This window comes from Myzus persicae, unplaced genomic scaffold (assembly GCF_001856785.1).
Source record: "Myzus persicae strain clone G006 unplaced genomic scaffold, MPER_G0061.0, whole genome shotgun sequence".
Taxonomy (NCBI): Eukaryota; Metazoa; Arthropoda; class Insecta; order Hemiptera; family Aphididae; genus Myzus; species Myzus persicae.
The window spans coordinates 16752-32617 of NW_019100645.1; the positions used below are offsets into that span (position 1 = coordinate 16752).

Consider the following 15866-nt stretch of genomic DNA (forward strand, 5'->3'; position numbering starts at 1 on the left):
TTTCAAAATGTCCACCATTACTTGATACACCTTTTTCGTATCGTGTTAATATTGATGCCGTCACAGACTTCAACATTTCCGATGTTATGGACGAACATGCCGCAATAATACGCTCTTTCAAATTATTTATTGAAGAAGATTGTTCACTATAAACACGATCCTTTAAATATCCCCATAAAAAAAAATCCAGTGGAGTAAGATCTGGAGAACGCGGTGGCCATTTAACTGGACCGTTTGTACCTATCCATCGCAATGGAAAAGTATTGTTCAAATAATTTTTAACAATATTGGCATTATGTGGTGGAGCACCATCTTGCTGTACCCACATACATTCCCGAGTACGAAGAGGAACATTTTCTAGCAATAAAGGCAAAATGTTTTCTAAAAAGTTCAAATAACGTTCACCAGTTAATGTTCCTTCATAANGAATCAGAATAATCGTGTTCTTGAAAAATTTCATCGACATCCCAATATCCTTCATCTGAAATAGTATTCAATTTTTCTTTTAGCTTCTCAATTTTTTCTTCTCTTATTGAAGTGTTTGCAGGGTCTTTAGAAATCTGTTTTAAATCTGCTATTGTTATTATAGGAGCATTATCTAAAAATATTTATATTTATATAATAGGTACAATGTAATTACATACATATATTATTATATTAGTCTATTTAATTAGTTTTTATTTTGAATTTTGATAAAATTTACCTTCAAATATCATACAATTACCGCTTTTAGGGGGCTTAATCAATGAAAATACTGAAAGCATTCTATAAAGTTGGAGGAAAGAAGGACAAGAAGGATGGTCGTTTGGACCAGCCACTTGTCGTACAATTCCAAAAAATATCTGTAAAATAAATATTAGTTTTAATGAAAACATTATTTAGAATGAAGATTATGTAAGTATGCCCATTATATATTTTTTAAAATTTTAATTATATTTACTTCCAAACAATCTTGGTTAAATTTAGATGTCAATACATATGCAAAATTTTTGTCATTCAGTAGATAATTAACTACATCTAGTGTAGATTTTAAAGTGATTTTTAAACCATAGACAGTGTTTGAAGTTAAAAAATCATTTTTTCCAATATAATTATTATTTAAATTTGATTCCCAACTGTTTATCCAATCTAATGCTTCTTTCAACACCTATTAATTAAAATATTAAATATTATATACAATAATTTTGAATATATTTTAGTAAACATTTAATTTCAAAAAAATAGCACAACTACTATAAATTAGGGACCCATTAACAAGTGTTGGTCCTAAACTTCATACAAATTAATACCAATACCATACTTTAGTTAGCAACATAATATAACATAACAATTAAGTGGTACTTAGGTAGGTACCTAAGGTGCCTACCTATGTACTACACATGAATCACAACACAAACACAGTACACAACATATAAAAAACCTCTAAGTCTCTGCTATTTTTTCTAATTCCTTCAGCGGGGAATTTTCTATTGAGAGCATCGAACATATTATTGACCATAATAGTAAATTTAATGGTATCTTCACAGTCCTTAAAACCTTCAATTTTTTTCTTCTTATAAAATTCCATACCATTTGCTACTGACATACTAAACAACTATAAAGTATATAATTACTTGTAAAGATAATTCTGCATTCATTAATAATCCAAGGTATTATTGTATTAATATGATAGGTAGTAAGTAGTATATTTATAGTAATATATTTATTATTATAGTTTTTAATAGATATAAGTATATAACATAAGTACTATGTAACATTATAATAATTACTAATTAATGTTAGTAATACAATTTAACTTTACGTCTTTACCTGAGCTGCATATTTCACCTTCATTTTTGATAGATTATTAAGCTCAAAATGATTCTTAGTTAGCCTTGGACATACTTTAAGAATTGAATTAGCTTCAATCTTGAAAATATTAGAATAATACTCCCATTTTATTGGTTTGTTTGAAGGGTGTATCTGAAAACAAAAAGTATAAGAGTATACAATTTCAGTACACACTTTTGAGTGTTTTATAATTATTTACAGTTTTAAGATGGTGGATAACTATCACTATACTCACCTGTAATTGTTTTTTTTCGTATAAACGATTTCGAATTGTTTTTAAAAAATGAGGTGCATCAGAAAACACAAAGACATTTCTTGAGGAATCGTATGGGTTTTGAAAATAATTTTGAAAATTTTCTGGTTTCGCACTTATCTATTTATAATTTATATAAATATAAATATTTTGCAAAAAAACTTTTATATTAAAATTATAAATATTACGTAATGCATATAATATAATATGTAATATGTATAGTCTGCAGACTCCCGTCCCCTAATAATATTGGGTCCCTGACTATAATATAGTATATAATGTATGTATAATATAATGTTAATATAATATTATACATTAAATACTAAAATTACCCCTAGATGACCCCACATTGTTCTATTTGTACTTGCACCATCCGTTGTAAGACCAACTACTTGGCCACCAGCATTTTCCATCAACATGATAGCTCTAATAGTTAGTTTAGCAAGATCAATACCTACAACAAAATAATTCAATTAGTATAATTTAAATTACCTATATTATTATTAATTAACCTTTAACAGTTCCTTTGGTAACAAAGACAGCAATTGGTTGAACTAAATTGTCAGCCAGACTTTGCCACATGTAAACCAATGCATGGTTAGCTTTTTCTTTTTGAGAATTATCAGTTATAATTTCACCTCCATAGTCTTCTAGTCCTATGTATGATAATGTTCGGCTATTAACGCTTACACTTTCTCGCAAGAACACTTCATCGAGCACAAGTACACCTTGTTTTTCTTGTTCTGATTTGTTCATAAATTTTTTTTTTAAAAGTTTAAAAAAATTTTTATCGAATCCACATCCTATTTCCACCGCTAGTAAGTGTGCTCTAATAGAATTAGGACATGGCAGTGGTAGTATATTATTGTTCCTCAAAAATGAATAACCACTAGGAGATCTAAAAAAATTTTTGACCCATAAAACAAAATAATGTAATTAATTTATATGTATAATTAATATTTAATTGTATTTTCAGATAAAATTTTATTTGCGCCGACATAAATACCTTATCTGTAAAAGCATACATAGTAACATCCAATTTTCACTGTACCGCCTATTTTTTGGATTTTTTATTTTAGCTGCTCTGAAAATTTCATGAATAAGATCTGATTGGCTGTTTGAAATATTGGAATCTTTTAAAATATCATCAAGTGTTGATTGAGAAATTTGTTTCATTTTATTTTTAATTTCATTAAGGCTATTTTCAAGATAAATAATTTTTTTTTTGGCTCTTGAACATTTCTTTTTCATTAGTGTTTGAGCATCTTGAATCCTTACTAATTTTTTTTTCTTGTTTGGAGAAAAAAATATGCGGGTATTTTGATTATTTTTCATGCGCCATCTCTTATTTTTTATTATATAACATAAGCGTTTACACCATATACAAATATTGCTAAAATTTTTAAATATTAAACTTAATAAAAAAAATAAAAATAAAAAGTAAAAATAATTACCTACCTATTTACAGTGTCATCTTTTAATATTGTAGAGCACTTTAAATGTCTCCATACTCCATAAGTTTCAACAAACTGGTAACCGTATGAAGACTTTATATCATTAAATTGGCTTGAAGATACAGAACCGTGACATACTTTGATTTCATTTAATTTATCAATTACATTTTGTAAATCTTCGTATGTTTCAACTTCAAAATTAGAGATGAATCCTATGTCGGTTATTTCTATTTTTTTACTATATACATATAGTATAAGTTGTAAATCTATTAATCATTACAAAATTACAATATTTAATTATAAAAAAAGTATAATAAAATAGCTTAAATAAATTAAAAATGTTTCAATAAGCCACCAATCAAACGTATTTCAATATTGTTATGGAAATTTAAAACCTTTACCTTCAGTAAAAACAAATTGTTTTTCTACAGCTCGAGTGAAATCATTCCTGTATGGTCCCAATTTATGGAAACACAAAACTTTAATTTTAGTATTAGTCTGGCTAACATCATAATACCACTTCTCTGGGAGCTTTAACAAGTAAATTTGAGACAACAGGTTTTGGAAATCTAAAGCTTTTTGCATCTAATACAATAAAAGAAAAAATTAGGTAACTTAAACCAAGTTAATTACAACACTATATGTGTAAATTACATACACATCTATGTGATAAAAAATTACATTGAAATATAGTTAGATTTAATAGAAATTAATATAGGTACCTTCAATCTTTTTGGTGATGGTAACATAAATAAATCATCATTTAACTGTGATTCACCAGATACACTATAGCTGTGCTCATTTTTAATATTAGTGATCAATATGCCAGTAGACTAAAGTTAAATAAGAAGGTACATGAAAAAATTAAGTGAATATACAATTATTTTATTGGCATTATTATTAATTGCTTTTATAATTAGTACATACTTCAGATGAGCTAGAAGTTGAGGTATTACTTTTTTGTGATATGTCAGTTAGATTTAAATCATCTTGTACATGTACCTGTATAACAGTCAACATCAAAGACGAGTTCCGTAAGTCATTGGTACATAATTATTTTATATTAATATTATAATGTAATATTCCACGATATTTTTTAAATGATAATTTTAGTGTTATGGATAATTACATTTGATACTGCAAACAACAAATCCAAACTAATAGGAATCGCATCTTTAACAAGTCTGGGCTTTTTCAAACATATCTGAAAAATATGAATTTGTATGAGTATTCAGAGTATTCTATAGTATTAATAAATAATATTATTTTACTTACTGTATACTTGCTAAGTCCTGCACCAGATTCCCAAGTATCAACTACATCCTCTTTTTTGAAGTGGTAACGGCATACTTTAGAGTTAGTTTTAAAACTAACATCTAAAACTTTTTCCCACTCATCCCTTAAAGGAGAAGTTTTAGGAACACCAAACAAACTAATTTTTAAATCCTTATAAGGACATAAAGGTACACAACATGCCATTTTTATNTTTTTTTTTGTATTTACTTATAAAACTAAGGACTCTTTCCTAATTCAGGTAGGTTTGAAAAAAAATTACGGGCCCCTAATTAATTTTGCACCCTGGGCCAAAAATAGCCAGTCCGCCCCTGAATTTATTCATTGGTTATTTGCTCGGCTCAAAATCTAAAATAAAATTTAATGATCACTTGTTTGGCTCTTCATCACATGGTACGTCAACTGAAGTACTGCAGGTACTTGTTGGTGTTTTCCTTTTGTAAACAATAATATAGTTAAAAATATAGCCATACTTACTGTATTATATATATTTATATCTCAGGAATAAATAAATCTAAAGACAATAATTACTTTGATCCATCTGCGTTTGGAGTATTTTTGTCAATCGCAGCGCTGCAGGTAGTCAAATTATCTTGAACGCGTTTGCTAAACGATGTTTAAATTTATTATATACCTGCCAACCAACTGATGACCATACATTGTTACTTAGAAGTCGAAGTATAACTTACGTGATTTTGTTTCCACCTTTCTTCTTCCTATAAGCCGCTAAAGTTTTTTTTTCAACTCTGTATTTCTTACTGCCCATAATAAACACTATTTAGACTATATAATAAACACAAATAAGAGTGCGAAAATTGCAATAAAAATGAAAATACCAACATTCGTGATTCGTCCTTCACTTACTTCACTATCTGAATGAAATTGGATTGTAAATACGAGTAGATTTGAACACGTAGTAAAAATAAGATTTGTATAAGGGTTCAATCGTTCCGAACGAACGATTACGGATAATATTATATAATAATTCCGCTATAAATAACTTTGCGATGTCTGTCAACATGGTTGGGTGGTGGGTGGTGGTACGCGTGTCCGTCCGCACTCACACTAATAATCATTTACGACTAACACATAGGTACCGGGCGGCGGCGACGAGCTTACAAATTGCCTAAATGTTGCTCCTTATTAAACAGTCACGAGCAGGCCCCATAAAAGTAAGGTCCTATTAATGTGTTATTTAATATACCACACCATACATTTATGGACCATCGAACTTGGGACTTTGTTTCTCTTGTCCAAAATGGATTTGAATCATTCCAATAATGTGCATTATGGCGGTTAACCATGCCGTTATTGTTAAAAAGACTTTCATCAGTCCACAATATATTGTTCAATATTTTACTATCCTGATCATATAAGCTTGCAATTACTGATATGAATTGCAGTCTTCTTTCTGGGTCAGATGGTTTCAATTCTTGAACACAATGTAATTTGAACGGATGAAATGAATTCTTTTTTAGTATGCGATGTACAGTTGATTTACAAATATCTGTTTGCCGAGCTACGGATCTTATTGATGCATGTGGTATGAAACTAAATGCAGCTAAAACATCAACAGTACTACAATCATCTACAGCAGTGTGATTTTTTGATCGATGGCCATCTGGAAACTTGCCTGTACAACATTTTTATTTTTTAGTCTTATTTTAAATATGTTAATGCAAAGTAGCATGTCAATTTCATAATGTAATTATTGTCTAATCGATACCTATTTATTCAAATTCATGTTTGTCTATAATCTTTCATTTTATTTGTTTATTTTTTATTCATGATGTAGCTTGCAACAAAAAATGAAAGTATTTGGTACATAATATAGGAATAGGTACAATAGTTCCTTAAATTAGGTTGTACTTTGTACATATCGATTTGTTTTTGGTTACAATGATCAATACTATAATAGGTCCTTAAATTAGGTTGTATATTCAATTTGTTTTAGAAATGTGATTATTTATTTTATTTTATATTGTATAATTAAGTATACATAATATGTATTAAGGAATAAACTGTATATTTTTTATAAAAATAAAACCAAGTTGCGCTTTATTTAATATTTTTTCAGTTATTTACTAAATTTTTTTTTATAATAGATTGTAAGTATGTAGGTACTAATAAAATTTATAAAATTCATAAAATATTTATATTATTATTAAAATTGAATTTTACCTGTTAAGCGCAATGTTTTTGCCACATTGGTAAAAGTAGCTCGTGAAGGTTGTCTTCGTTCTGGATAATTTAATAAATATTGACGAGAGGCATTTAGTGTACTTTTACCACATTCATAATAAATAGCTAACATGTCTGAATACTCAGCATTGCTATAAATGGCAGGCATCACTAAATCAATTTTAACTAATTTATATTATAGCTGAAATTTGTCAAAAGTTAGATAGGCTGTAGGAGTCTCATTAAAAAACCCAACTAATAAATACAGTATAGTTTTAAACACAAATTGTGGATTTCCAAAACCAAGATATAAAGCTTATCTTAACTTGATTAATATTTTATAAATAGTACATTTATTAGTTTTATCTAACTGGAAAGATTGACACTTGAACAAATATTCTACATGGGTACATATGTATTTGTGTAGTATTTCTGGTTTAGATTCCTACATTGAAAGGCACACGTTGTACATTATTTGTCAGTTATAATTGTTGAAAGCTTAAAGTTAAAAGTTTATTTTATAATAATGGACACTTTTGAAGATATTGGTTCATTATATTGTGAGTACATGAAAAATAATAAGGATGACAACATGACAGAATTACAATTTTTCAAGTACGCACTTAAAGATGCTATTAATGAAATGGACACTTTACGACAGGTATGTAAAAATTGAAATTAATATCTATTTTTTAACATTTTATTTATACTCTGAAAATAATAAAACACATATGTGTAACACACACATTTAAAGCAATACCATACATTAGACAATCAGTTGAAGAATAAAAAAGCAGAGAGCAATTATTATGCTGAAGATGTGATACATCTTCAAACAGAAAATAAGTCACTCGCTGAAGAAATTGTAAGTGACTTAAGTAGAATAAATAATAAACAAATAATTACATAGTATACAATTTATTTACAATAACATATTATTAGGTAACATTAAAAGTCCAAGAAAAGGCCTATAAAGAAAAATATGTAAGTTTATAATACAAGTAAAAAAAAAAAATTCTTAATATTTACAATTTTTTTCCCCGATAGATTATACTCAAAACAAAAAATGATATCCTGGAAGAAGATAATGTAAGTACTCTAGTAACAAAATTATAAAATATATCATACTTAACCCTTTCAGTGCCGAATTAATTTTTTTTAACAATAAAATGACATAAAAAAAAATTGGCCCAATATTTCCAAAGTTATAGCACATTTAGATTTAATAATAGTAAAATATAATTATAGGTATAACATTATAATTTGATAAATACACTTTTATAACAGTAATATTAATTGCAATATTTTGTACTTATTTATTTTTATTTTGATAGTCTATACTCAAAACAAAAAATGATGATTTAGAGAAAGACATTGTAAGTACAAGTATGAAAATTATTTAAAAAAAAAATGCTAAGTGTTATTTTTATAGGAATCGCTTAGAAAAATATTGGCCACAGTTGAGGTGAAAGATAAGCCGACAATAATAGATTACCAAGAAAACAAATCGGTAAAAATAAATTTAGTAAATAATAAAACACACAAGTAAACAAAATATCTAACACATTTCACTAAATTATAATTATTTACATTCAGGAGCAGCAAACTGTACATGATTTATCCTCATCGTCTAACATAAGTAATTATGTAAAAAAAGATCATTTACAGCCACTTGAAACTAAGATTTCATTTATTGAGAAACTGGTATGTTCAAAAATGAAAAATTTAAGTGTAGAAGATGAGCCAAGCAGTTTCAAAATTGTCGACGCATTGAAAATAAATGATGTATAGTATTAATTTAAAATGATTTTGATATCAACTTCATAATTTGTATTTTATTAGAATTGTACTGAATGGTGGTGTCCCAAACATAGCAAATTTTTGGACATTTTAAAGGGCATAAAAATTAGTGAACAAACTGTAGAAGATCAGTACCTAATACGAAAGGCCAAAGCAAGATTTGTATATTGGGAAGACAAAAAAAATAAAGTAATATTAATAGGTTTTTTTTACTATTTATCCTATTAAATAATTTATTATAGGTACATGAGTAATTAATGTCTTATATTTTTTTTTTTATGTTTAAGAATACACCAAGATGCCCAACTCAGGATAGGAAAAAAGGACAGGTAGTTCATTACCAGCAACCTAAATGCTGGCCATAACAATATGTTATACATATAACTTGTAAGAACTTAAATAAAAATCCTATTATAATAACTAAATATTAATTTTATTAATTTGTTTATCTTTAAGTATCTTAACAGAAACATTAACAAACTTGCATAAATCAATAACTGTGGGCCTTGAGGGTTAACTTTTATTTAATAATTAAAATATTATAATAATCATACATTTTGTGATATAGGTACAAATCAAAAAGATTGTGGGTTGAAATTATTTTTGTTTGATTTAATTGTTTTAACATAGTAGAAAATCATTAAGATATACATATTATATTCAAAAAGAAGCATCAAATATAATGTAGCTACTATGTAGCTGTTGTAGGCATTCTCAGACATTTAATTTAAAAATCAACTCTTTAATTTAAATTTAATTGTAATATAACGGTATTATTAATAATTATTATAAATAAAAAGTTCATGAACAACTAATATTCGTGATCATAAATATTTAAAAAACTATTAAAACTATATGTATACCTATTTACCTTATACATATTAGTATTGTAATACAGTTTGTTAATTATTGTAGGATACCTATGTCCACAGTATGCAGCTATGCACACCAGTGATTTCTGTTAAGATACAAATTTAGTAAAATCATTTTATTTTTGAAATACTTACTAAATTCACTTAATTAACTAAAAAAGATTAGAATTTATACTTAACGGATTGCATAAGCAGAGTATTTGTGTATAATCTAAAAAATCTTAGTAATTAAACAAATTCAGTCATTACTCCAAAAAAAAAAAAATGAATTGTCTTTTTATAATCCACCTCATTAGTGACAGAGATAGAAATAAATCTAAATGTTTTTTAAAATTATCAATAAATAATTTTGGAACCAAATAAAAGGTAGAAGTGTATGACCTTAAGTCTCATATTTTGTTGAATTCAGAAAAAGCTGTATTTGCTAAGCACTTTATAAAGTTATTGATTTTTCATAGTATTTCTAAAATTCTAATTATAACACCTATAACATTTTTTTTTTTTAAATAATTTTCTTCTCACTACTTTAATACACATATTTAAATGATTTTTTAAAAATTTTATCTAATATTAAGTGAAATATTTTGTTACATAAAAGGTACTTTATTCCTAAGTATAAATACTAATGGGAAAACCTTAAAAGAAAAAAATGTAAGTAAAACTTAAAAATAGCTAAAGATTTTTTTTTTTTTTAACATTTAATTAATGATTACAAATTAAGTTTAGTGCCAAAATTCATCCCTTAAACTATTTAGATTAAATTCACTAAACCACGACTAATACATAATAATAAAAATAATAATAATTGAATCAATAACCTCTACTTGATTTTACAACATTTTCAGAACAATACAAATATTTTCAATGATGACACAACATGTAGATTTTCAATTTGAATAATTACATCAATAGATTCATAGTTATTTAAACAACTGATATCCTAAAAAAGAATTAAAACCTATTACTATTTAATAGTTAATATAAAATATTATTTAAATAAATTATCTTACATTTTTTAAAGTTGATGTTGGTGTTATTTTAACTTAGTTTAGCAGAAATTCAATCGCACTAAAATAATTAATTGAGAAAATAAAATATATAAATATATATTTATTTTCCATACATCTGATGATTGGACCACAGCAGTTAATTCAATAAAATACATCAAGTAGTCATGTAGTTAAAATATTGTAGACACAGTATAATATAACCAAAGTTCTGAAATGGTATTAAAAATTAATAATAATCAGATTTATAAAGAGCTTATTCAGTTGTACTTACAATTAATAGCAATAGGTATGTATATTTGATTTTCTGATAATCCAATATGTATACATATTTACAAGTAGATATAAAATAGTTCAATTATAATGGAAGTTTCAATCTTCATAACTATCATACGGGAATGGATCAAATCAATTGCCCACAGTGTAAGTCAAAGTACTGCAAATATTTAACTGATTGTAAAATTTTGTATAATTTTGCATGAAACTACCCATGATTAAATATATTTTTTTGATTTATTTTAATAACAAGTAAAAATGTAAAATAATAGTATGGAACTATAGAAGATAGAAAAAAAAATATGTAATGACTAATGAGTTATGTACACTGTCAGTTGTACTTCAAAGTGTGTAGTACACAATATGACAACAAATAGGCATCAAATTACATATTGTATTAAATTAAAATGTTATTAACAAACGTGTACTAAAATCATCTCCTATACTTACATTTTGGAGCTAAACTTTTTTTGATGATTGATAGTCCACAATGTTTTGTTATCAATCATGGTATTGAAAAAATAACTTATTACATTTAACTAAATTAATTTTATGCAGTTTAGCACACGACTTTACACGAAACAGCTAAACATTATTTTAAATACCCAATCATTAACAGTTTTATCAAAATAGATTGGCATGCTATGAATTTAAAAAGGCATTGTAACGTGTATCGGTACAGAATTTCAAAAAAAAGTACAGAATGATGCATTGTCATCCGCACGAACAATGAACATCCAAATAAACTATTATTTCATTTTTACATGTTTTCAGAAAAGTTTACAATTGCTGTTGATCACGATTTCACATTTTGACATAATTATTAATTATTAATATGTTATTAATTATCTTAAATCGCATGACAAAATCGTACAGAAGTGCAGTTGATTCACCATAAACCGTTGTCCGTTAATTCTCATTCAGTTTTCAGTCATACGTGATAAGTGATAAGACCACATACCAAGAATCAATAACCAGTGCTATATTATGTAACCATCTTGGTAAATTTTAAAATGTTTTTAACTGATACTGCTGATACGGCAGGCTGCAGGCGTGGTTCACTCGAAGTTCTGGTGGGAGTGGGGATTAGATAGAAAGGTTCAAATATCCGATCCGTATGACCATTGTACTTATCGTTTATAAGGGCATTGTTAAATTGAGATATAATTTCATTTAGACTTCTGGTCTTTACTATTAGGTCTGATAAATTGCCCAGTAGCAGTAAATTTAACGAATATTTATCTAACCGTATTCTTCGAACGATTATTTCAAATGAAATGCTAAAATTAATTGTAAAATTAGTATTATACGTTTCTGGTATTAAACACATGAATAATTATTTAATCAATAATTGCGGGTATCATTGTATTAATGGTTTATAGTTTATACATCACATATTATTAAAATAAATACAATAAAAAAAATAATTAGATTTTAACATGCACCTAAAAAAACCTAAATTTTATTATAAAATATTTTTAAAAAACTTTATTAATATTTTAAATTATAAGGTTTCTAGCATAAACTAGATCGTAATTTACTTAACGAAAATATTGATATTTAAAAAAATTGTAAAAAATCAGCCATTTGACTTAAATAAGTGTTTTTACCAAATAAATTTTTCTAAAAATCAGATTTACAAATTGGCTATATTGAATATTTCGAAAAAAAAATTTATCAATTTTTAAGTTTTTTATTTTCAGTATTAAAAAATAAAAAATAAAAAATGCATTCTAAAAATGTAGCGCAAGTGTCTATGAATTATATTTAAAAGAAATTTTTAAAAAATATTGATTAGAACAAAAGTTATTTCATTTGTCAGAACTCCGTGGGACACCCTGTATNACGTTGTTTAAAGGTAAGCATCATTATTCATTGTTTACTTGTATACCTAGTGTACACTGGCTAGCGTTGTGCAAAGCTGGTCACTACCTAATTAGAAAGTAAAAATTAAGTAATTTGTAATTATTATTTTTTTTTAACTAGGTAACATTGTAGAAAATGAAATATCATCCTTACATAATAGTGAAGAATTGATACCCTTAAATGACCAATTTGCAATTGACGACCCTCCATCTTGTTCGACACCTATTGCTTCTCAATCTTGTTCAATACTACGTATGTTACAGCTTATTTTAAATGTTTCTACTGTATTTGCAGATCAGCCTAATCCTATTATAATAATTAATAATCTATTATTCTTTGTTTTAGGTTCAATCAGTGTTGATTCATATGACGCTTCTACCTCTGTTGAAACATCTTCGTCAAGTGTTCAAACACCAAACTTTTTGTCTTCAGGAACACCACGAAAACGGGTACTTCGACATAGACTTACCAATGCTCTCAACACTGTAACAGAATTAAAAAATCAACTACAACATACAACCACAATTGAATACTGCATGCAAGTTTGTAAACAACACTTACCACCATCAATTTTCTTAATAGTAGAGAATAATTTTCAAAACAAAGACAAGTCACAGCGCGGCCAACGATATTCCAAGCAGATAAAGCAATTTGCACTAACAATTTATTTCATCAGCCCCGGTGTGTTTAATTTTCTTCAAAAATCATTGTCTCTTCCAACTGTTCGGACCTTAAGGAGAGTCACTGAGCAATATGATTTACAACCCGGACTAAATGATTTTCTATTTGACTTCTTAGAATTCAAAATCAGCACCTTTAAACCTGAAGCCTTAGATTGCTTTTTATGTGCAGACGAAATGTCTTTGAAAACAAATTTGTTTTACAATGTTTCTAAAGACCAAATTATTGGCTTTAACCAATCTGGTGCATTTAGAACTTACGAGCCAGCTAAATATGCTCTTGTTCTAATGATCAGAGGAATCAACAGCAATTGGAAGCAGCCTATTGCATATTATCTTGTTTCCAACAGCTGTTCTGGCACTGATCTGAACCTCATAATTTTTTCAACTATACGCAGACTTCGAAGTATTAAACTGAATGTGAAATCATTCATCACTGATCAAGGTTCAAATTTTATTAAATTTTCCAATTCCAATCATGTCACTCCTGAAGAACCATTTTTTGAAGTGGATGGAGAAAAAGTGATTTATATTTTTGACCCACCTCACTTATTAAAGTCAACAAGGAACATGTTTTTTAAACATATGATAGAAATCAATGATGAAGTGGTGGACAAAAAATATTTGGATATCTTTTACAACTATGATAATAAATGTAATCTTCGAATGGCACCAAAACTAACTTACTTTCATATTCACCCCGGTCCATTCGATAAGATGAAAGTTCGTTTAGCAGCCCAAGTCTTTAGTGCAAGTGTTGCTGCTGGTATGTCCACAGCATTAAATTGCGGGCTATTACCGGTTGATGCACAAAGTACCATATATTTTATCAATAACATGGATAAGTTATTTGATATATTCAATTCCACAGATATCCCAAATGGTAAAATTTACAACCAGCCTTTTACAAACACAGCACCTCAGACAGACCATTTGAGTAAAATGACTGAAATGTTTAAAAACATGAAGGTTATAAACAAAATTGATAAGTCTGATGTAACAAAACGCACAAACTTTATAAATGGTTGGCTGGTTTCTATTTCCGGATTAAGAATGCTTTGGCATTCTTTAAATCCGACCAATAAGCCAGGCTTTTCAATTTGTACTGGACGTTTAAACCAAGATTCTCTGGAAAATTTGTTTGGTACTTTTCGGCAGCAACATGGCAACAATACAAATCCTACTCCAGTTCAATTCATTCAGTCTTTTAAAAAAATATTTTGTCTTCAGTACTTCAAACATTCACCTGGGGCTAATTGCATTGAAGATCTGGACCAAGTTCTAGGCCATATGAATGACAAGCCCAATAACAAAATAATGAATGTGCTTGCTCCTGAGGAAAAACATATATTTAAGTTCAAATCCTTACAAGTTGGTACAGTGGATTACAGAAAACTGAATATTCCAGAGGCTAATGCTTATACTTACGTATGTGGATATTTGATGAAGAAATGTTTAGAAATCCATTCATGTCAAGTTTGTGTGGACTATGCAAATTGCCAAAAAACTATAGACAAATCGTTTCTATTATCTTTTTTTAAATCATATTCTTCAAACAATGACTCTAATTTTGGTAAATTACTAATGCCCCACAATGATTTTTATAATTATATACTTAAGTTAGAAAATATTTTTATTGAACAGTTTCCAATAATTGCCATAAGAGATAATGTTGGTTATCTTTTAAATGATTTTCTATGTAATGTACGTTTTAATCATCCATGTGAGTTATTTAATAAGCAATTTCTTATGAAATTATTTATTCGTTTTAGAATTTTTTCTAGTGTTAAATTTTTAAATAGAACAATGTTATCTGAAACTAAACGTAAAAATAGGAAATTATCAATTCTAAAACATTTATAATTAATATTATTAAATTTTGTGTCATATTTTACCATTTTATACAACTTTTTAGAATTAATTGACTAAAAAAATTACTAATATGTATAAAGGTATCTACCGTATAAGTACCTACTTAATATTATACAATACACATTTTTTATTTTTGTATATATGTACCTAGGTAGTTGTAACTTGTAAATATATTATATACATGTAATTGTAATAAATTTGTTTAAACCTACAATGTATTTTGAGATTTATTTGTTCAATGCACCTATGATCTAAAATATATATTTCATGATCTACACTTACCTATGCTAGACAAAAAATGTTATGTTATTAATTTAAAATATACATTTTATAATTCAAATAAAAATTAACTAACACAGAAATTGAAAAATCAGTTATTCACTTTACAGAGTACAGACTTCATATTTTGGAACATAAACACAAAAGACACTGAGGCGAGTAAGCAAGTTGCAAACTTGCAACTTACAACTTTATTACTTATT

At 27.1% G+C, this 15866-nt stretch overlaps 2 protein-coding genes across 2 annotated transcripts; one reads left to right on the plus strand and one right to left on the minus strand.

Annotated features, from left to right (window-relative positions):
• Positions 1-419: 419 nt before the first annotated feature.
• LOC111038620 lies at positions 420-5016 on the minus strand. Its single transcript, XM_022321789.1, has 13 exons — positions 4813-5016; positions 4667-4741; positions 4465-4539; positions 4260-4370; positions 3939-4122; positions 3542-3803; positions 3090-3476; positions 2596-2981; positions 2416-2537; positions 1810-1962; positions 1421-1594; positions 704-842; positions 420-598 (listed from the first exon to the last, which is right to left on the minus strand). Exons 1-13 carry the CDS (start codon positions 5014-5016, stop codon positions 420-422), a joined length of 2451 nt encoding a protein of 816 aa, XP_022177481.1.
• Positions 5017-7537: 2521 nt separating this feature from the next.
• LOC111038625 lies at positions 7538-9963 on the plus strand. The gene is made up of 8 exons (XM_022321803.1): positions 7538-7672; positions 7766-7876; positions 7954-7995; positions 8059-8100; positions 8444-8521; positions 8608-8796; positions 8854-9000; positions 9099-9963. The coding sequence occupies exons 1-8, from the start codon at positions 7538-7540 to the stop codon at positions 9174-9176; spliced, it is 822 nt and encodes a 273-aa protein (XP_022177495.1). The 3' UTR covers positions 9177-9963.
• Positions 9964-15866: the final 5903 nt, after the last annotated feature.